The sequence below is a fragment of the Bombina bombina genome, chromosome 9, assembly GCF_027579735.1.
Source record: "Bombina bombina isolate aBomBom1 chromosome 9, aBomBom1.pri, whole genome shotgun sequence".
NCBI classification, from domain to species: domain Eukaryota; kingdom Metazoa; phylum Chordata; class Amphibia; order Anura; family Bombinatoridae; genus Bombina; species Bombina bombina.
In genome coordinates, this window is record NC_069507.1 from 107,403,025 (window position 1) to 107,427,208 (window position 24,184).

Consider the following 24,184-nt stretch of genomic DNA (forward strand, 5'->3'; position numbering starts at 1 on the left):
ACTCCTCATCAAGGAGGAAAAAGAATTTGACAGAGAATCATGGGAAGTGGGATGTATTTAAAGCTCTGTTGTGTTGGGGTGTCTTTTGCTTACTCCTAGTGGTCAGGAGGGAAATATTCGTGGACTCTCACCATCTGATGAAATAAATAAATAATTATATACCTGGCATAAAGATGAGCCATTAATCCAACAGGTGTCCCAGCAAGCAGGTTTTTTGACGTGTTGTCATTGGTTTGTCCTTTTTCATTATAGATGAGCAGAAATGATTCATCATCAGATGATTGTTCACCAATTTTATGATCTGGTGTAAGCTTTGCTACTGCAGAAAGTATATTAGCTCCAAGACCCCACTGTTCAGCATAAGAAACCTTAATAGACAGCAAACAGGTTTACGTTATAGACTTTCTTACAAATAGGAAAAACAACATTATTAAAGTAACTACCATTAAATAATATATATATATATATATATATATATATATATATATATATATATATATATATATATATATATACATACAATTTTCATTATTGTAATGTCACTAAAAACTGGTAATAAAGCAATAAATTGAAATCTTCTAAAATAAAGGTTAATAAATCTAAAATGTAATCTAATGACATTTTACACAGAGACAGAGAGCAATTGAAACGGAAATGTTATTACCTATCACTTCCACTGGGAACTTAATTGCTGCGTGCAGATTCTTATTTACATAGTATATACAGTATATATATATATATATATATATATATATATCAGTGACGTGCAGTGACGTCAGAGGCTGGTGAGGCAGTGGCAGGATACGCCTTCATACTTTAGATATCCTTTGTTGAAGAAATAGCAATGCACATGGGTGAGCCAATCACATGAGGTATCTATGTGCAGCCACCAATCAGCAGCTACTGAGCATATTTAGATATGATTTTCAACAAAGGACATCAAAAAATGAAGAAAATTAGATATTCGATGTAAATTGGAAAGTTATTGTAATTTGCATATGGGTTTCATATGGGTTTCATGTCCCTTTAAATGGTGTCTTGGAAAACTGGTCAACTTAGTAAACTTCTGATTTTAGTCTAAAAGGATTGTAACAGAAACTCTTGCCAGATAACACAATGCTTGCTCTGATTATGAGATCTAGAAATCCATGCCCATTAAAATATGTTTAAAACATACTTTTTACTTTAATGCTGCAAATTATTCTTATAGATTCTTTCATTACATAAGGGATGAGAGTCAGAGGGGGAGGAAGAGAGCCACAGAGAGAAAGAGACCATGGGGGAGAACAACACATAAGGAGAGAGATGGCTAGATATATAGAGAGAGACACACACACACAAGTGGGGGAGAGAGGGACCACTGCATTTTAAGTAATAAAACAGAAGAGCTACAGAGAGTTCATAAAATGAGTCTATAATTTAGTGTGAAGTACAGAGGCAAGCTGCTAAGTTAGTGGGTGTAAAGTTTGAGTAAACAAAATACAAAAACGACCCTGCTGTAAAAGAGTAAAAAAACACTAAACCACATTCATTAAATTATCATTTTCACTAACAGAATCCCTTTCAGTAAAATCTTACTTTAATAAGATGTGGCTGAAACACTGCTCTCTCTGCCTCTCTTCCTGCTCTGTAAGGATTCAGGAAGTGACAGTGGCACATTCCACTGCACTTAGAAGGGAAGAACAGAACTCTCTTTTTCACTTTAGCAAAGCTAGCAGGTTCACAAGACAGCAACAAAATATATGAAAGTAGTTTTTTTCCCGTTTTTGTTTTTTTGTTTTGTTTTATATGATTTAACATCCAGCCCCAACCCTATGTTCCACTTACTAATGCCTCTCGCTGGATTGGTTCAGCCCAAATAGGACTGCCTCAAATAAGCAGTTAATGGGCCATGCAATGATCTTAACCACTTGCATCCAGTAGGTGGCGCAGCATGTTGTGTAATGGTGGGCAGACCTGCTTGTGCCTCTTCATTGCACAACATATAGCTGTGAGAGAAAAAAATGCTGGGAAAAAAATTACAATTTTTTTTTTTAAGCCAATAAAAAAAATATATATTTTTGCCCATATGAGAGGTGAAGCACTGCCTCGCCTGCATCTAGTGACTGCACATCACTGATATATATATATATATATATATATATATATATATATATATATATATATATATATATATATATTTTCCCCCTTAGTAGACAATTTCTTCTTATATTTATAATATACCGGTATATATATAAATAATGAATGTGCTTGTTCATTTTTGTGTGATTATATTTTATATGTTATGTCTAATTTACACCTGTATTAAATTTGGGGAACTATCAAACTTTCTTTTAAAATGACAGTAAATACCGTGAGATTTTTATATAACATGTTTAGTGTAATGAAACAACTTTGCAATATATTTTCATTATTTATTTTGTCTTTTCGTGAAATTTAGTTCAGAAATTATAAGGATTTCTTATTCTCAGAGCTTGACATGCATCCTGCTGACTTATCAAGACTAACCATGCTACATATCTGCCCCTAATTGGCTTTAATTGTTAAAGGGATATGAAAGTCAAAATTAAACTTGCAGGATTCAGATAGAGTGTAATTTTAAGACACTTTTAAGACACTTCTATTTTCAAATGTGCTTCGTTCTCTTGGTATCCCTTGTTGAAAAAGAATATGCACATATTATACACTAGTGGGAGCTGCTGCTGATTGGTGCCTGTACACATTTGTCGCTTGTGATTCGCTAACTAGATTTATTCTGCTAGCTGCCATTAGTGCAATGCTGTTCCTTTAGCAAAAGATAACAGGAGAACGAAGCAAATTTGATAATGGAAGTAAATTGGAAAGTTGTTTAAAATTGTATGTTTTATCCAAATCATGAAATAAATGTTTAGGGTTTCCTGTCCCTTTAACTGCATAACAATTCAATGTATACTAACATAATGAGCATGGCTAGCCTTGGCTTCTGCCGATTTAAGAGGGTTCCTCTAAAAGAGGCAAGTGATAGGTGAAGTTCGGCTATTGAAAAGCAATTGCAGCAAGCCAGATGTTAATTTGTTTTAAAAATCTTTAGACTTGGTTGATATGTAATTCTATAGCAACACAACAGAAATGTCTTGTAATTGCAAGGTGTTTACTGTCCCTTTAAGGGTCAACAATATTTATATTTTAAATACGTAATTGATAGAACTACTTACTTGAAGCAATTTTTTGCCTAATTCTAGAAACTGCACTTTGGATTTCATTTCTTCCAAATGTCTTTTCAATTTTTGGATGAGTTCTTTAACTTCAGAACCTTTTGGAAAGACAAAACTTAGATTAAATGCATCTGACAATATGTTAGCCACTGTTCTAAAATAAATACGAAAAATAAATAAAAACATACCATTAATACTTGACTGAAATAAGCACCGTAAACAGTAATGAACAAATATCTCCTCTATGCGAAATGACATCATGCATTAAAGGGACAGTAAAATAAAAATGTAACTTTCATGATTCCAATAGAGTATGCAGTTGTAAACAACTTTCCAATTCTCTCCTATGATCAAATATGCTCTGTTCACTTAGTATCCTTTGCTGAAAAACATACCTAGGTAAGCTCAAGAGTAGCAATGTACTACTGGGTTTAAGCTTGTGATTGGTGGCTGCAAATATATGCAACTTGTCATTTGCTCACTAGATGTGTTTAGCTAGCTCCCAGAAGTGCATTCCTGCTCCTAGGTTAAATGTTCAACAATGGATACCAAGAAAAAAAAGCAAATTTGATAACAGAAGTATTTTGGGAAGTTGTTTAAAATTGCATTCTATGTCTGAATCATGGAAGTTTAAAGGGATACTAAACCCAAATGTTTTCTTTGATGATTCTGATACAGCATGCAATTTTAAGCAACTTTCTAATTCACTCCTATTATCAATTTTTCTTTGTTCTCTTGTTATCTTTATTTAAAAAGCAGGAATGTAAAGCTTAGGAGCAGGACCATTTTTGGTTCAGAACCTGGGTTATGCTTGTTTATTGGTTTGCTAAATGTAGCCACCAATAAGCAAACACTATCTAGGGTGCTGAACCTAAAATGGTCCAGCTCCTAAGCTTTACATTCCTGCTTTTTAAATAAAGATAACAAGAGAACAAAGAAAACATGATAATAGGACTAAATTAGAAAGTTGCTTAAAATTGCATGTTCTATCTGAATCATTAAAGAAAAAATGTGGGTTAATATCCCTTTAATTTCAACTGTACTATGTCTTTAAATTTTCATAGGTGTAACACGTTATAATCTATTAATCAAGGTTGATTTATTTAATTACATTTTTATTGGTTCTTTTGTTTCTATTTTCTAGCTTGCTAACATACAGTATAAAGCAGTGCAGAGGCAATAGAATAGATTCAAAGAAACCAACTTGTGATGCTCTGTAGAAAGAATTTATTTTAATATGACTGATATGCTGTAATGTTGTGCACTTAAAGGGACATAACACCCATATGCTAAATTACTTGAACGTGATGCAGCATAACTGCAAAAAGCTGGCAAGAAATATTACATGGACAACTTTATGCAAAAACAGAAGATATTTTACATTAAAATTTCTTCAGCTCAAAATAGAGAGCTGTGAACAGTTATCCTTCAGCCATTGTCCAATTGCAAGTCGAAGAAAAAAACAAAATTTATGCTTACCTGATAAATTGATTTCATTCTTGACACGGTGAGTCCACGGATCATCATAATTACTATTGGGAATATCACTCCTGGCCAGCAGGAGGCAGCAAAGAGCACCACAGCCAAAGCTGTTAAATACCACTCCCCTTACCCACAACCTCCAGTCATTCGACCAGAAGCAAAGGAAGTAATATAAGGTGCAGAGGTGCCTGAGGTTTATATACAAATAAACTGTCTGAAAATACAGGGCGGGCCGTGGACTCACCGTGTCAAGAAAGAAAGAAATTTATCAGGTAAGCATACATTTTGTTTTCTTTCTAATGACACAGTGAGTCCACGGAATATCATAACTACTATTGGGAATCATTACCCAAGCTAGAGGACACGGATGATAAGGGAGGGACAAGACAGTAAACCTAAACAGAAGGCACCACTGCTTGAAGAACCTTTCTCCCAAAAACAGCCTCAACTGAAGCAAAAGTATCAAATTTGTAAAATTTAGAAAAAATGTGGAAAGATGACCAAGTGGCAGCCTTGCAAATCTGTTCCACAGAAGCTTAATTATTGAAGGCCCAGGATGAGGAAACAGCCCTTGTGGAATGAGCCGTGATTTTCTCAGGAGGCTGCTGTCCAGCAGTCTCATATGCCAAACGAATAACACTCCTCAGCCAAAAAGAAAGAGAAGAAGCCGTAGCCTTCTGACCCTTGCGTTTTCCAGAAAACACAACAAACAAAGAAGAAGACTGACGACAATATTAAGTCGCCTGCAAATAATACTTTAACGCACGAACCACATCCAGGATGTGCAACAAACTCTCCTTCTGAGAAGAAGGATTAGGACACAAGGAAGAAAACAACAATTTCTTGATCAATATTCCTATCTGAAACAACTTTTGGAAGGAAACCTAAGGCAGCACGCAGGACTACCTTATCAGAATAAAAAAATAAGGTAAGGAGACTCATACTGCAGAGCTGAGAGCTCCGAAAATCTTCTAGCTGAAGAAAAAAACAACCAAGAACAAAATCTTCCAGGATAACAATTTAATATTCAAAGAATGCATAGGTTCCAACGGAGCCTGCAGAAAGACTCTAAGTACCAGATTAGGACTCCATGGAGGAGTAGCAAATTTAACCAAGATTCTAATCAAGGCCTGACAAAAAGACTGAACATCTGGCACATCCGCCAGACGCTTGTGCAACAAAATAGAAAAAGCAGAAATTTGACCCTTCAGGGTACTAGCAACAAAATCCTTCTCCAGACCCTCTTGGAGAAAAGACAAAATCCTAGGAATTCTAACTCTACTCCAAGAATAGCCTTTGGATTCACACCAATAAAGATATTTACGCCATATCTTATAATAAATTCTTCTAGTCACAGGCTTGCAAGCCTGAATCATAGTCTCAATGACCGACTTAGAAAAACCCATGCTTAGATAGTATCAAGCGTTCGATCCCCAAGCAGTCAGCTTCAGAGAAACGAGATTTGGATGAAAAAAAGGACACCTGAAGTAGAAGATCCTTCCTTAACAGAAGACTCCAAGATGAAAGAGATGACATATCCACCAGATCCGCAAACCAGATACTGCGAGGCCATGCCAAAGCAAGGTAGAATAACTAAAGACCTCTCTTGTCTAATTCGAGCAATGACTCGTGTAAGGAGAGCAAACAGAGAAAACACATACGCTAGACTGAAGTTCCAAGGAACTGCCAGAACGTCTATCAACACAACCCGAGGATCTCTTGATCTCGACCCAAACCTTGGAAGCTTGGCATTCTGACGAGATGCCATGAGATCCAATTCCGGCTGCCCCACTTGAAAACCAAATTGGCAAACACCTCCGGGTGAAGTTCCCACTCCCCTGGATGAAACGTCAGTCTGCTCAGAAAATCTGCTTCCTAATTGTCCACCCCTGGATCTCTGTCCACTGAACAATCCTGGCTACCTCTGACATGGCTAAGGAACTCCAGGTTCCTCCCTGATGATTGATGTAAACCACTAAAGTTATATAGTCCGACCGAAACCTGATAAACTGGGCTGAAGCTAACTGAGGCCAGGCCAGAAGAGTATTGAAGATTTTCATGGGAAGAAGCGATTCCTCCCGAGTCCTATACCCTGAGCCTTCAATGAGCCCCAGACAGCTCCCCAACCAAGCAGGCTGGCATCCGTGGTCACAATCACCCAGGAAGGTCTGCGAAAGCAGGTTCCCTGGGAGAGGTGTTCCTGAGACACCTACCACAGAAGAGAATCTCTTGACACCTGATCCGGAACGATTAGTGGAGACAGATCTGCATAATCCCTGTTCCATTGTCTGAGCATGCATAACTGCAGAGGCCTGAGATGGAACTGAGCAAACGGAATGATCTCCATAGCTGACACCATCAGACAGATTACCTCCATACACTGAGCCACTGACGGCCGAGGAGAGGACTGAAGGGCAAGACAAGAGTTGAAGATCTTTGTTCTTCTGGCTTCTGTCAGAAAAACCTTCATCTCTAGAGAAACGATAATGGTTCCCAAGAATACCATCCTTGAAGATGGAACCGAAAAACTTTTTCTTAAATTCACCTTCCATTCGTGGAAGTACGGAAAAGACAACAACAACTCCGTGTAGGAGTTTGCTTGTTAAAAAGATGACTCCTGAACCAGAATATCGTCCAGATAAGGCACCACTGCAACACCCCGCAACTGGAGAACCGCTACCAACGCTCCCAGAACCTTTGAGAAAATCCTGGGAGCCGTTGCAAGCCAAAAGGAAGTGCCACAAACTGAAAATGTTTGTCTAGAAATTTAAAACTCGGAAACTTGAAAAAATCCTTGTGGATTGGAATATGTAGATACGCATCCTTGAAATCCACAGTAGTCATAAACTGACCTTCCTGAACCAAAGAAAGGATGAAGCGAATAGTGTCTATCTTGAAAGACGGAACTCTGAGGAACTTGTTTACACTCTTGAGATCTAGAATTGGTCTGAAAGCTTCCTCTTTTTTGGAAACCACGAACAGATTGGAATAAAAACCCAGACCCTGTTCCTCTATTGGAACAGGAACTATCACTCCCAGGTCGGAAAGATCCTGAACACATTTTAAAAATGCCTCCCTTTTTATCTGATCTGCAGATAACCTTGAAAGATGGAACCTGCCCTTGGAGGATCCGTGGGAACACTACGTCCACCGCCATGGAACCGAAACATCCCAAACCCAAGCCTGAGCGAACAAGGAAAGTCTGCCCCACACAAGATCTGCTCCCAGACCAGGGGCAGACTCCTCATGCTGACTTTGAGTCAGAGACAGGTTTCTTAGACTGCTTCCTCTTGCTCCAAACCTGATTGGACTTCCAGTAGGACCTGGACTGTACCTGCTTGACAGAGGAAGGGGAAGGCTTGCCTGAAAAGTTTTGAAAGGAACGAAAATTACTCTGGCGACCCTTCGTCTTATCCTGAGGGAGAGAGTAACCCTTACCTCCCATAATATCAGAAATAATTTCAGCTAAGGCTGGTCCAAACAAAGTCTTACCCTTGTAATGAATATACAAAAGTTTAGACTTTGACGACACATCCGCAGACCAGGACCAGAATAGCAAAACCAGAAAATTTTGCTCTCAACCTGATGATCTGCAAAGAGGCATCCGTGATAAAGGAATTAACCAACTTAAGAGCCTTGATCCTATCCTGGATCTCATCTATAGGCGCATAAGTCTAAAAAGAAACAGACTAATCACCAATATGCTGCCGCACAAGTGACAGCAGCAAAACACACCGCAGGTTGCCATTCCAGACCCTGGGGAACATAAATCCTTTTAAGCAATGCCTCCAAACTTTTATCCATGGGATCTTTAAAAGAACAGCTATCCACAATGGGAATAGAGGTCCTCTTAGCCAACGTGGAAATCGTTCCCCACCTTGGGAACTGTCTCCCAAGACTCCTTAACAGAGTCAGCAACTTTAAACATTTAACTTTAAACTCCCGTGCAATAATCTCAGAAGCAAGGTCAGAAACAGGAAAAACCTCCACCTCCACCGCTTAAAAGATTTCTTTGGAGTAACTACAAGCGTAGTAACAGAATTATCCAAAGTAGCCAAAACTCCTAAAGTAGCGCCCAGAGGTGTTCAAGCTTAAATAAAAAAAATACCACTTCAGAATCAGAAGAAGGAACTATACTATCTGAGTCTGAAATTTCCCCCTCAGACGCTATGGAAGAATCTTCCCCCTCAGACCTATGGGAAGAAACATTCAACATAGCCACACCTGATTCAGATACCTTCCTCACTTAATCCGTATATCTCCTCTTACGCTTACCCTGTAACGCAGGAAAAGCAGCAAAGGCAAGAGTTACTGAAGAGGAACGGCACTGCTGAGATTCAAATTCAGGATCACCTGTTTACTAAACAGGCGCTTTAACCAACTAAGCCACAGCACCTGCATATCTGGGTAGCAATGTCCTGCAAGGAAACTCCAACTGGAGTAGAAACACTGGGCACTGCATGAAATGACACTAAATTATGGGAGGCATGAGGAGAAAGCTGCGGCATAACCTGAACAGGAGAACCCTGAACAGCATCCGCCTTAGCTAATGATGGCTCAGATTCAAAAAGTCTTATCCCTATACTGTAATGTCCTAACAATAAATGATGAAAAAAAAGGGATTGGAGGTTCCACATTTGATTCAAAACAAAAGCTGCATGTAACAACCTGCAAAGCTTCTTCCATCTTTACCAAAAACAAATCAAATTGGCTTCCACAAATTTGAAAATAAAAAACATTACTGTCCCTTTAAATTTTAAAGTGCAACTTTTTTACTCCAAAAAAATATGATTGCTTTTAAAGCTAAAAAAAACACCTACAGGCAGCCTCCTCACCTCAACAGACCCTGCTGAGGTGCCTACCTGACCCCCTGAAGCCGGAAAATACTCCTGACGATCCGGACCCAGCAACCTTTGAAAGGAAATGCAAACCACAAAAAAAGGCAGCCCTTAGTTCCCAGAGAACCTCCACACACCGGAACCAACAAGGATATGATCCGGAAGAACCCCAAACAGAATTGCCACCTCAGAATAAGCCCCTCCCATTTGTGAGCGTCACTAAAAGTCCGGCATCCATTGCTATTTTCCTTATAGAAAAAAAGCCGGTTAAAAAACCATACAGAGCCTCTCCTAAGTGTCACACAGTGCCCAAATACAGCCCAAACATAAACCCACACTGGTTTAACAGTCCCTATACCCATCAAAGTGCCAAACTCTCTTTAAATCAAGAAAATAAAAACAGGCACTTACCTGAGTTAAATCTGCCCGGCAGCAGGGTAGCTCACAGATAAGGAATGGCTTCCTCCCCCCATAGACCCGTGGAACAAATGAAAGACTGACTACTCTTAATCAGGCATTCCGGATATTGTAGCACCAAACAAGGAAGGCACAGTGAAATGAAAAATCACACCAGTTTCCAAGTACTCAAAAGCCACCGCAGCTCTACTGAAGAGACTGATGTGGAACACAGCTAGACCCCTAGAAAAAAAACAGAACAGCCAGCTCTGCTTTAAAAATGATAAACTCTTGATTGAAGAATCTTTAGACACCTAAAAACATTACCACCTCCTTGCTGAAGGCAAAGAAAATGACTGGAGGTTGTGGGTAAGGGGAGCGGTATTTAACAGCTTTGGCTGTGGTGCTGTTTGCCGCCTCCTGCTGGCCAGGAGTGATATTCCCAATAGTAATTATGATGATCCATGGACTCACTGTGTCATTAGAAAGAAAACAAAATAGCCAATCAGCATCAGCAGTGCTGTTGTCAGGTTTTGCTTTACTGTGATCTCATGAGATTTCACTGAAATCTTGCAAGATTTTAAAGCAAACTTCCTTTAACTGAGGAGGGAAATAACATGACTGTGTCTGCTCATGACAGATGCAAGCTCCCTTGCAAGTCCTGGGACTAGCATCCTGATTGGCTGCTTCAAGTCAGTTTACAATGAGATGTGGCTACTGAGGAAATGTTGAGGTAAAATATCTTCCTTTTTTACATAGAGATGTTCAGGTTATATTCTCTAGTCAGCTTTTTACAGCTATGCTGACTCACTTTCAAGTGTTTCAGCATTTGGGTATCATGTCCCTTTAACAAAAGATCAAACAAAAAATATTACCTTTGCTTCTTTTGCCTTTGAGTAACAACTTTTGGTAAAGTTTAATTGTTTTTCTGTAATTTTTTGTCTCCATCATAAGCTGCTGTTCAAGCTCCTAAATAGGAAAATAAAAACAGAATATGCCCTTATTTCAGCAGTCAGATATTTGGCTGATATGTTATTGTATAGCAACACAACAGAAAGGTCTTGTAATTCCAAGGTGTTCAATGTCCCTTTAAAGGGACAGTCTACTTGATTTTTTTTATTGTTTAAAAAGATAGATAACGTCTTTACTACCAATTCCCCAGCTTTGCACACCCAACATTGTAACATTACTATACTTTATTACCTATAAGTTTGCCTGTTTCTAAGCCCCTGCAGGCCGCCCTTATCTCAGTGATATTTTAGTTTAGTTTTTTAAATCTTGCACAACAGCCAGACAGTGCTAGTTCTTGTGTGCCATATGATAACATTGTGTTCACACCCGTTGAGAATGATAATTGTTATACAGGAACCAGCACTCATTGGCTAAAATGCAAGATTGCAAAATTCACTGAGATAAGGGGCAGTCTGCAGTGACTTAGATACAGGTAATCATAGAGGTAAGAAGTGTATTAATATAACAGTGTTGGTTATGCAAAACTGGCAAATGGGTAATAAATGGATTATCTCTCTTTTTAAACAATAATAATTTTCAAGTAGACTGAAAATCCCAGTTTTTAAAGGGACAGAAAAGTAAAAAATTAAATGTGCATGGGTGCATTTCAATTTGAAATAGAAGCATTTTAGCAATAGACTTCCATTAGTAAAAATGCTTCTAGTAAAAGTTATTACTGTTTTTTCTGTAGTTAAAGTTAGTATAAAGTACATTGTTTTGTAGTTTTTATCAGCTAAAGCCACTAAGGGATGGACATGTAGCAGAGTTAGCCTTGATAATTCAGCAGGGTGCATTTTATGTTCTGAGAATTAGAAACATCTCAATCTTAATAGTTACTTTACAAGAAAAGGGGTACAATAAATAATTAAAGTAAATTGCAAATGTGTTTTATGCCCAACTAAATACTTTATATAAAAATATCAAGGTGTTTACCGTCCCTTTAAAGCTGTACTGCCAACATGAATACAACATTAGCCAACAAAAAGAAATTCTGATTTAAGACACTATTCAGGGTATCTAGAGAAGGTGAACGTGTGAATGTATCAAAGGTTGAAAAAAGCCCATATCAAGAGCTCAAAATCTATACCAAATAAATTACATGAGCTGGGGCCGTTCACTACAGTGAAAAAAAATAACTAAACCCAGGTCAGACATCCTTAAAGTATCAGAAAACAAAGAGATAAGGTACAAGACCATATATATCAGACATATCTCCCTAACATGTCACAGCATTCAAAAATATCAACCCAATCAAGGGGATCTAGCCATATACAATAGTTTTCTGAGTGACACAGTATAGTATTCTCTAACATCAGCATATGTGTTGATCAGGAATGATTTACTCAGGTTCTGTCATTCTAGGCCACTAATTAGCACAATGTGCCACTGGGAAAGATTTTACGCAGCTGGATATACTACAAGCAAACATTGCAGGCCCACCTTAAAGGTATAGTCTACCCAAAAACCCAAAGGCCAATTATATTCTCAATGGTACATAACTGACTGTAACTAAAGAAAAAAGGGACTTGGGAATTATTATTTCAGATGATTTCAAATTTGGTAGACAATGCAGCAGTGCAGCCAGTAAGGCATTGGGAGAGGTATTAGTAGCAGAAATAGCAAGATTTTATGCCACTTTACAGATCATTAGTTAGGCCTCATGTTGAATACTGTGTACAGTTCTGGAGACCGTATCTTCAGAAAGATATAAATAAACTAGACACTGTCTAAAGGAGGGCTACTAAAATGGTACAAGGTCTGAAATATAAAATGTACAAAGAAAGACTCCATGACCTAAATATGTATAGTTTAGAGGAGAGAAGGGAAAGAGGCGACATGGCTGAAACCTTCAAATATATGAAGGGAGTTAATAAAGTAGAAGCTGAAAGCATTTTCCACAAACAAAACTAATGCCAAAACAAGGGGTCACAATCTAAAGTTAGTGGGTAGCAGATTCAGGTGAAATGTGAGGAAGCAATTTTTTTTACAGAAAGGGAGGTGGATTCATGGAATAAACTTCCATTTGAGGTGGTAAACACAAAGACTGTAAAATAATTTAAAAATGCCTGGGGCATGCATAAGGCTATCCTAAGAAAAAAGTAACATGTAATATGGGTAGACTCAATGGGCCTTTTTGGTTCTTATCTACCGTCAAATTCTATGTTTCTATCCGAAATGTTTTATTGTTTAAAAAGATAGATAATCCCTTTATTACCCATTCCCCAGTTTTGCATAACCAACAATGTTATATTAATATACTTGTTACCTCTGTGATTACCTTGTATCTAAGTCTCTGCAGACAGCCCCCTTATCTCAGTGCTATTTACAGACTTACATTTTGAGCACATTGTTATCTATATGGCACACATGAACTAGCACTGCCTAGATGAGAAAAGATGATGAAATGCAGTGCGATAAGAGGTGGCCTGCAGGGGCTTAGAAAGAGTCAGAAATTTAAAGGTTTAAAGGGACAGTCAACACCAGAATTTTTGTTGTTTAAAAAGAAAGATAATCCCTTTATTACCCACTTCCCAGTTTTGCATACCCAACAGTTTTAATAATACACATTTTACCTCTGTAATTACCTTGTATCTAAGCTTCTGCTGACTGCCCCCTTATTTTAGTTCTTTTGACAGACTTGCATTTTAGCCAATTAGTGCTCCTTCCTAGGTCACTTAACGTGCATGCGCTCAATGTTATCTATATGAAACACATGAACTAATGTCCTCTAGTGGTCAAAATGCATTCAGATTAGAGGAAGTCTTCAAGGTCTAAGAAATTAGCATATGAACCTCCTAGGTTTAGCTTTCAACTAAGAATACCAAGAGAACAAAGCAAAATTGGTGATAAAAGTAAAATGGAAAGTTGATTAAAATTACATGCCCTATTTAAATAATTAAAGTTTTTTTTGGACTTGACTGTCCCTTTAAATGTTATAAAGTGGGGGCGTGGCCTGACCGAGCTAGGAAATGGCTGCATAACTGCAGAGCTCCGCTGAGCACACTAGCCAAAAACAAGCAATCAAGTCCTAAATTGGGGCCAAAATAGTGCTAAACCATGTAGGGACCCTCACTGACCCCTAAAATAGCTGCAGGCGATTGGGGGACCGAAAGCAATAAGAGTTTGGTAAACACCTCCAAAGCGACGAACCGCACTGAACCAGCAAGGGGTTTCCCATGGGACCCGGACCCGCTAGACTCACGAGACAGAGGCGGTATTAACAGTGCACCTCGCACAGCCTCCACCATATACCCGTGAACAGGGTAAAAGCTGCGGTTTCGCGGCTCTCAGAAACTGCGCCACTAGATGAGAGGAGGCAAGATGGCGGCGGAGGTATGAGGAGCCGGAGCCCCATGCATGCTGTGGGACCCACAACGGGCTAAGCAGAGTTCAGATCTGGTGACCGGAGATGAGGAGAAGGGCTACATCAAGTACGGTAGGCGGCAGATTATGCTGGAGTCATTGAAATTTTGAAGGGGATATATTACTATTGAGGGCCCAGGGGATAGTTTGCGGCCTAAGCCAAACTGACCTCATACAGTAAACCTACGCTTCCTAATTAACACACACCCTCAGATATGGGAGAAATCAACACCTAAGTACAGAGATCGAACACAGGGAGCAAAAAAAATAAGGGGGCAGCAAAGGGGATCCTCTGAGTCAGATTCAGCAAAGTGTACTATACGGATACTGAGGACACAGAAAATCGAATTAACCCCTAAATCAACACACAAAGGCTGATGCAACACATATGCTAGAGGGAGCTGGCAGGCAAATACCTCTCACTGAGATAGAAAACAAGCTGATCCTAATCCTCAGTAAGAAAGTTTAAGACACAAAAGAGAGAAAAGACAAGAAGCAACAACACATATTCCTCTCATAATGTCCTCCAGGAGACTAGTGAAAGGAGATAAAATTTCTAAATCAACCCCTGTCAGCACTTTTTTCAAAGCAGCATTAACCTCCAACTCATCTACAGAACTGGAGCCAGATATCAGGGAGCAAGAGAGGTCAGAGATGGACCCTACAGACACTATGATAGATCCAACTCCAGTCACTAAGGCAGATCTGAAAAACTTAGTTTCCAAGCAAGACATTGCCACAAACTTTGAGAAACTATGGAATAAGATGGACAGTATGCACACCGCAATGACTAATAGTCTCTCTGAGATTAAATCTGAAATTGCAGAGCTTGGGGGACGGATAGATTCCCTAGAGGAACACACTGACAACCTGACTGAAGACATCACCAACATAACTCAGTCTGTAGCTACCCATCATCAAGAAATTATTGATATTCAGGAAAAAATCGATGACTTGGAAAATAGGAGTAGGAGAAACAATATAAGACTGAAGGGTGTACCTGAGACTATCCTTAATAAAGATCTCCTCTCCTATGTAGCGCAACTTTTCCACCAAGTAACGGCAGGGACAGACGACTTCAACATGGGGATTGAAAGGGCACATAGGGCTCTCAAACCCAAACCCAAGGAGGGACTACCCCCAAGAGACATAATTGTAAAGATGGCGCTATTCCAAGATAAAGATAAGATCTTGCAAGCCGCACGAAAGAACCCTACATTCAAATTTCAGGGGAATATTATACAATTTTATCAGGATCTTAGCATACGCACCCTTCAACGCAGGGGCTCCCTTAGACCGTTAACACAGCTATTAAGGAAAAACCAAATCCCATACAAATGGGGATTCCCCTTTGCACTTTATATCAACAAGGAGGGCAAAACAATCACCCTCAAAGAACCCACTGATATCCCTGAAGTTTGCCAAATACTGGGACTAGACACACCAATGACACTACCTGCCCCCCCTCCTCCCAAGTCACCGAAACCAATAGCCCAATGTGCTACACCACAGTGGACCAAATCGAATAGGAAAAAACAGAAGACTCAGAAGTCACCAGATTGAACCGGAAGATCACGTACTGATTGGAAAACTGGACTATGAGTCGCTAAACTACAGCTATGTCCCTGCAACACTGCATAGCTGAAGTATTTAAAGTGTACATGTATAGACTGATTCTATTGCCTGAGGACCAGAATCTGAAAATTGTTTGGCATGGTGTTGCCGTGGAGACATCTCTGTAGCTGTTTGCACCATATATTTGTTTGTTAGCTTATTTTCTTTTCTCGCCCTTCTCTTTGCTGAACTCCTTTTCTCTCTTTGTCTTCTTTTCATCTCTATTCTTTTCCTGAAGAGGAGAAAATAATGACTGTTTTGTGGTTTTATTGTTACTTATTATTATTTTTTGTATTTAAGGATGCCGAGAATAGTAGACTCTCATTAATACAGACACACAGGCCTTCACATAAGAAATCATTGCTAGATCATGCCAGACCTATGGTGAGTCACACACCCACGAGAAACACCCTGAACCAAGGTAAGCGAGACCCCCACACCCGCACCACACATGACAGGTGAACTAACCATTATCTCCCACAACGTGAGGGGCTTAAATACAGATACCAAAAGAAGAGTGGCCTTCAAGCAATATTCTACACTTAAAGCAAAGATAGTATTCATGCAGGAGACTCACTTTGTCACACCACAGTTGCCTTATTACTGGACTAAAGCTTTCCCTACACACTTCCATGCGACGATAGACACAAAAAAAAGGGGGGTCTCAATACTAATTCACTCCTCGATTAATTTGTCCATGAATCCACGATAGCCGATGTAGAAGGGAGATACCTAATTCTAAAAGGTCAGATAGACAACATAGACACTATTTTGTGTAATGTATATGCTCCCAACGAACAACAACACCTATTTTTTGAAAATCTATCGTTACTTCTGACGCAATGGTCACAGACCAGAGTAATCCTAGCAGGTGACTTTAATATATCCATGACACCGCAGAGCGCCCAGAAAGCTACCCCAATGACAAACAAACAACAGAGACGCAATAGTATAATTAAAAGCATATCTTCATCACTTAGCACACATTCCCTGATTGACACATGGACTACGTTAAATGGGACCTCAAACGACCCCACCTTCTACTCAGCGGCGCACAATATATACTCAAGGCTTGACTATATATACACGAGCCAGATACTGCAACCCAATCTGATTACCACCTCTATCATCCCATGTGTGTGGTCAGACCACTCTCTGGTGGAGCTCAAGCTGACGGGAACATCCGACCCAAACAGACTGAAATCGTGGACTTATGACTCCACACTACATAAAAACCCACAAATATATACCTCGACTTTACAAAATCTCACAAACTACTGGGATATCAACACGGACACCACGGACAATCCACTTTATGTATGGGCGGCCCACAAATCAGTAATTAGAGGCCTACTTATTCAAGGGAAAACTTTGCATAACAAACAAACACAGAGAGAAATGCGACAGGCACATGATGAAATTGCACATTTGGAGAGACAGCATAGGATAACAGGTAGCCCCTCCACACTAAAAGCATTACAGAACAAGAGAGATTCGTTGGCCAAGATCTTAAATTCGCAAGCCAATAGAGCTATAATGAGATTGAAATCACAATACTTTATTTACGCAAATAAGCCGGATAAATTCCTGGCACATAAGATTAGAGAAAAATTTAAAGCAGCCAATATCCCGCTTATAGGGAAAAAAGATGGCACTATTGCCTCCCACCCCCAGGAAATAGCAGATGCTTTTGGGGAATTTTACACAGACTTATATGACGGTAAAAAAGTGACACACAGTTCAGAGGTGAGGGGACTGAGGGGGAAGTTTTTAGATACATCTCCATTAGAGAAACTGACAGAAGAAGACCAAAAAATATTGAATGACCCTATAACAAAACTAGAAATAATTCTTGCAATCAAAGGACTAAAACCAGGAAAAGCAGCTGGACCTGACGGGTTCCCTGGGGAATATTATAAATTATTTAAGAACACTCTGGTCCCACACTTAACTAAATTTTGCAACTATATTATGGACGGACACCTGATACCCCCCGAATTACTACAGGCAAAAATTATAGTAATACCCAAACCAGGCAAAGACCCCAAAAAATGCGCCAGCTACCGCCCTATTTCATTGATCAACCAAGATCTGAAGATCTTCACTAAAATTTTGGCCAACAGGTTAGCACGGATTCTACCCAGGCTGATCCATCGAGATCAGGTGGGCTTCATAAAAGATAGGGAGGCCCCCGACAATATTAGACGACTAATTAACATCATACAACATCTGAGCGATACAAGGACGCCTTCTCTGCTCCTCTCGCTGGATGCGGAGAAGGCGTTCGACAGAGTGGACTGGGAATTCATGATGGCGACCTTATCACACATGAATTTTACGGGTCCCTTTGTTGATGCCATAAAAGCCATATATACCAGCCCGTCGGCTCGGGTGTCCACCAACGGATATAAGTCTAACCTAATTCCAATACTAAACGGAACAAGGCAAGGCTGCCCGCTGTCGCCCCTACTGTTTGCGATCTGCATAGAACCGCTAGCAGCCCAGATAAGAGCCCACCCAGACATTACAGGAGTCAGGATAGGTAAACTCGAATACAAGCTGACTCTCTTTGCGGATGATGTCCTACTCACTTTGACAAAACCTATGCTGTCTCTCCCCAACTTGTATGAGGTGCTTAACACATTCTCAGTGATTTCGGGATATAGAATAAACCTAGACAAGTGTGAGTTGTTACCGATAGAGCTCCCCCCACACACAAAGAAATTATTAGAGATCAACTTTGACCTCAAAGAAGCGAAACACCCCTTAAAATACCTAGGTATATACTTGACATCCCACATCCAACAGCTATATAAAATTAACTACCTCCCGGTATATAAATCAATAAGACAAGATCTTCAAAACTGGAGACGACACCACTTTTCCTGGGTGGGGAGGATGTCAGCGGTGAAAATGACCATTCTGCCACGACTACTGTATCTATTCAGAGCTCTCCCCATATGAGTTATATATTCAGATATAGACAAAATCCAATCGGAAATTTTGACATTTATTCGGGGGGAAAAATCGGCCAGAATAGCAGGGAAAATCATGACTAAACACAAAAATTTGGGCGGACTGGGTGTACCAAATTTGATAGACTACTACAAGGCGGCGAGGCTAGCTCAGGATGCACTAATACTTAGATCCAAACAAGAAGCAATGTGGGTTCAATTGGAGTCAGACATGGAAAAGTGGGACAAACCAGACGCAGTTCTCTGGGGACACTACAGCATTATACGAAAGACAAACCCCTGGCACTCTAAGGCAAACGAAAACACTCACTACCTGTGGTCAGAACTATCTCATAAGCAGGGTTTATGCCCAGTAAGGTCATTAACACAACCCATTAGATATTTACTTCAGGAAGATTCACGAAGGGAGATTAATAAATGGGAAAATAAAGGGCTATACCGAGTAGCGGACTTATTGGTACAGAGCAAAATAATGACATATACCCAACTTAGGGAAAAGGTGGCCCCCTTAGAATTACATTGGTACCTATACCTCCAAATCTCATCCTCACTACAAACTTTTCTCAAATTGGCAAAACCAAACAACAGAACAGTACTGGAGGGGCTGTGTGACTCACAAACTAGACCGAAACAAGCTATCTCCAGACTATATCTTGATATACAAAAACTGACACACAAAACCAAAACCTCTTTAATACATAATTGGGAAACTGACCTGGAGGTGACCTTGGACTTAGACACCTGGGATGAAATATTTGCTATAGCCACTAGGGGACTACTTAGTGCAGATCTAAGGGAAAACACCATGAAGACGATTTTTAGATGGTACTTAACGCCCCTTAGAACCTCACACATGTCAAAGACTAGCTCCAGATTGTGTTATAGGGGATGCGGAGCAGTGGGGACATACCGACACATGATGTGGGACTGCCCAGGGGTTAGAGACATATGGCACTCACTTTCACGTATGATTAGTTACCTTCTAGACGAGCAGGTCCACCTTGAAGCAGCACAGGCACTACTACACCAAAAAATTCAAAGATTTAACAAACCAATAAACACCTTCATCAGGATACTTTGCACGGTAGTACGAATAAATATAGCTAAATACTGGAAAATAGGCACACCATCATGGCAGGAGGTTAAAAATAAAATTCAGCACATCTATAGTATGTACGAATCTGCATCTTGGACCTTAGGTACTAAAGAAACAAATGATGAGATTTGGTTCTACTGGAATCTTAGAAATGGCATTGACTACCCCAATTAACAATAATGATTAACAAGGACAACTACAGAGTCCAATTATAAGTTGAATAGAAACTGGAAGAGTGTGTAACAATCTAACTATTTCTCGGCATCCGATTGTTTTCTTGGTTTTTTTTTAGGTATAATAACGTTATTAAAAAAAAATTCCTTATGTATGAGTTATACAAAAGTTTTGTCTGAGATGTACTAGTGGAAGAAATATCCTTAAGCCAAATGTATTGAGATTGTTTCCTATGCAACAGAAGGACAGTAAAGAGAAAGACTCTCAAAATTGCGATGAGCTCAAGATAATGTATTACCATTGATTATATAGGAGCTCTAGCAGATTGTTGTACACTGCCTTTTAAATTTTGTAATGCTCAATCTTTTGTATTTTTCCTTTTTTTCACTCTACTGTACATCCGGATTTTTTTGTTCTTGCTTCTAATAAAAATAATTTAAACATAAATGTTATAAAGTATATTAATATAACAATGTAGGTTGTGCAAAGCTGGGGAATGGGTAGTAAAGGGGTTATAAGAATCAAGCAGACTGTCCTTTAAAAGGGACACTAAACCCAATTTTTTTCTTTTATGATTCAGATAGAGCATCCAATTTTAAACAACTTTCTAATTTACTCCGATTATCAATTTTTTTTGTTCTCTTGCTATCTTTATTTAAAGAGCAGGTATGTAAAGTAAGCGCTATCCAGGGTACTGAACCTAAAATGAGCCGTCTCCAAAGCTTTACATTCGTGCTTTTTAAATAAAGATAGCAAGAGAACAAAGAAAAATTGATAAGAGTAAATGAGTAAATTGCTTAAAATTGCATGCTCTATCTGAATCATGAAAGAACAAATTTTGTTTTAGTTTCCCTTTAATAATGCATCAATATTAACTTTAAATTATTGTTAAAGGGACACTAAACCCAAAGTTTTTCTTTCATGATTCAGATAGAGCATGCAATTTTAAGCAACTTTCTCATTTGCTCCTATTAACAAATTTTATTTGTTCTCTTGTTGTCTTAATTGGAAATAGCAGTAATGTAAGGTTAGGAGCCGGCCCATTTTTGCTTCAGCACCTGGTTAGCGCTTGCTGATTGGTTTGCTACATTTAGCCACTTTTTAAAATCAATATAGCATGTGAACGAGGAAAAATGTAATATAGGAGTTAATTAGAAAATTGTTTCAAATTGCATGCTGTACCTGAATCATGAAAGACAAAATTTGGTTTAGTACCCCTTTAAAGTTGCTTTTTTTAACACATTTCAAGATAATAAAAATATTAATTATATATAGCGGCAGAGTATTATTGTGAAAGTACTTACCAATCTTTTGACATGTATGTTTTCAGCTTTCTTGTTTTTCCCCAGAATGCTAACATAATGCTGTACATCTGAGTCAAAAAGCTCATCCCCATAGAATGCACTACTCCATCCAGGACTGCATTTGTATAGATCAGGTGGGCAGATGGACGTGGCAGGATTGTAATCACGATGCATTATAAATAAATCTTCACTGTTTTCTTCATTATCATCTATCAAATCTGGACTGATACAATAACTGTTGCAATCTGAAAATGATTTGTACAAGGAATGGTCATCGGCTTCTGTGCAGAAACTAGATTCTTCCAACTGATGAATCTTTCCAGTTGTATCAGGCATGGTGTCATTCACGTCCAACTCATCTATAGGAAAATCGTGTCCAGTGCTAGATATCGCCATCTTGGGGTCTTTAAAAGATAAAATTGAATGATAGATAATGCAGAGAACAATTAAATCAAGTCTGCCTTTTGTATGACCATAAAACTCAAAGCATTATCTCCAAAATGAGAATAGTTATACAATATGACTCCAAACCACTAGTGCTTGCTTGGCAAAAATGACATGTTCTATATAAGTAAAAACATGCTGTTAAAGGGACATTAAACACAGAGGGCAAGATTTATCAAAGGTTCGCTTGCAGGCTCTGATGACCGCTGCTTCTTAACTCACTTCGCCACCTGTTACGGTGTCATATCTCAATCCCCCCCAGACTTTTCTGACGGGGGATTGACAGCCCTTGTTCACACTTGATTGGTTGCGCTTGTGCAGGGGTGCGGAATTGCACACTAGTAGTAGTGTGCAATGATAAATGCGGGCAGCATATTGCTGGCCGCTAGACACGAAGACGGGCAGACATCTTCGCCCCTATCCACCTTACTTTGTTAAATTTGGCCCAGATTGTTTTGCAGTTCCTTATAGGGCAATCTCTAATAAAGCGAATTATATACAGTTATGTGGCAATTAGACTTGGGAAACCTGCTATGGGCTCTTCCAGTTGTCAGCACTAGAAAATTCTTTAAGGACCACTGAACATAAATTGTAAACTACATGGTTTTGAACCTTGATATCTGAGAATAATTTTGCAATGAAAACTGCAGCTTTATTTTGTCAAGTGAGCATATTGTTTTAAGTTTTTTCCTTTCACTGATTTCCCTGTTCCCTGGAACAAAAGAACCCCTGCTAACCAATCACAAACATAATATTCAGATATAGCATACCATGAACTCTGTTTGCACACATGCAGTTAAGGAAAATGACTTTCTCCTTTAGCGCAGGCCATGGGACCGCTGCACTATTAGAGCGGCCAGGGCTCTGTGAAGAAGAGGCATGGGTTAGCGCACTATCCAGAACCTTTTCACCTGTAGCTTTCGAACATTTAACAAACACGAATGTAAATATTCTATGAATATTCAGTATTCTTTTTGTTTAAACAAAATGAATACCAAATAGTGCAGCTAACGAATATTTGGGAAAACAAATTTTTACGATTATTTGTTTTACGAAAGATACGGACTAACCAACCTTTTTGGCGATGCACATCTGTATTAATCACTATAAAAATTATTCTGCAAAACTCAAATTTTATGGAAACATGCAAATTCGTATTGAAATTGTGTAGGACAGAAACCATTTAGGGCACACAGTAGATCACTGCGCATGCAAAAAACTGCTGTGATTTTCATAGTTATCATAGGAATTCAAAGTGTATTATCTTCCTTATTTGTACAATAAGTTTCTCTGCCTCTGCTAGTGGGATGAACAGAGGCGTTACATGGGTGTAGCTGAAATTTCTTCGGCAAATCTGGCGTATTCTCTAAACATTTTCACTATGCAGATCTCGCTGTTTTTTCTCCCAAGCTAAAAGGTTGCGAGATTATGTCAAAGAACGCAAAACACTTTTTACCCTAAAAGAAAAACACCTGCATACGAAAATAGAGGCAATTGTAAGATGCTATACTTTGAAAACATGGTGATCTGGTTTGTCTTGGCTGCAGGATTTAAAGGAACATGAAACATAAATTAATGTAATGATTCAGATAGAGCATGCAACTTTAAATAACTTTATAATTTACTTTGTACTCTGCATTTTTTCTTGAAAAGCAGGGACTTAAAGGGACATGCCACACACATTTTTTCTTTTATGATTTAGAAAGAGAATGCAATTTTAAACATCTATCCAATTTACTTATATTATCTAATTTGTTTTATTCTCTTGATATTCTTTGATGAAAAGCATATCTAGATATGCTCACTAGCTGCTGATTGGTTGCTGCACATAGAAGCCTTGTGTGATTGGTTCACCATGTGCATTGCTTTTTCTTCAACTAAGGATATTAAAAAAATGAAGCAAAATAAATAATGGAAGTAAATTGTTATGTTGTTTAAATTTCTATTCTCTATCTGAATCATGAAAGAAAGGTTTTGGGTTTAGTGGCCCTTTAAGCTCAGGAGTGTGCTCTTATCTGGAGCACTATATCGCAGCATGCTGTCCATTTGCAAGAGTACTAGATGGCAGCACTATTTCCTGCCATGTAGTGCTCCAGACAACTACCTAGGCATCTCTTCAACAAAGAATACCATGGGAGCAAAGCAAATTTGATCATAAAAGTAAATTGGAAACTGTTACAAAATCATATGCTCTGTCTGAATCACAATTTTTTTCTCTTGGGTTTCATATCCCTTTAATTTTTTTAAAGTGCACCCCCTACTCCCTGCTAACTTTACTCTCCCCAGCAAAGTT

At 38.9% G+C, this 24,184-nt stretch overlaps 1 protein-coding gene across 1 annotated transcript in view; it reads right to left on the reverse strand.

Annotated features, from left to right (window-relative positions):
- Positions 1-24,184, reverse strand: part of KNDC1 (kinase non-catalytic C-lobe domain containing 1) — a 266,031-nt gene that overhangs the window by 115,705 nt on the left and 126,142 nt on the right. The window contains exons 17-20 of the mRNA XM_053692913.1: positions 21,448-21,851; positions 10,786-10,879; positions 3,195-3,292; positions 163-368 (exon numbers count right to left, since the gene is read on the reverse strand). Coding sequence (XP_053548888.1) covers positions 163-368; positions 3,195-3,292; positions 10,786-10,879; positions 21,448-21,851 — 802 coding nt within the window. The remainder of the gene's footprint in view (positions 1-162; positions 369-3,194; positions 3,293-10,785; positions 10,880-21,447; positions 21,852-24,184) is intronic.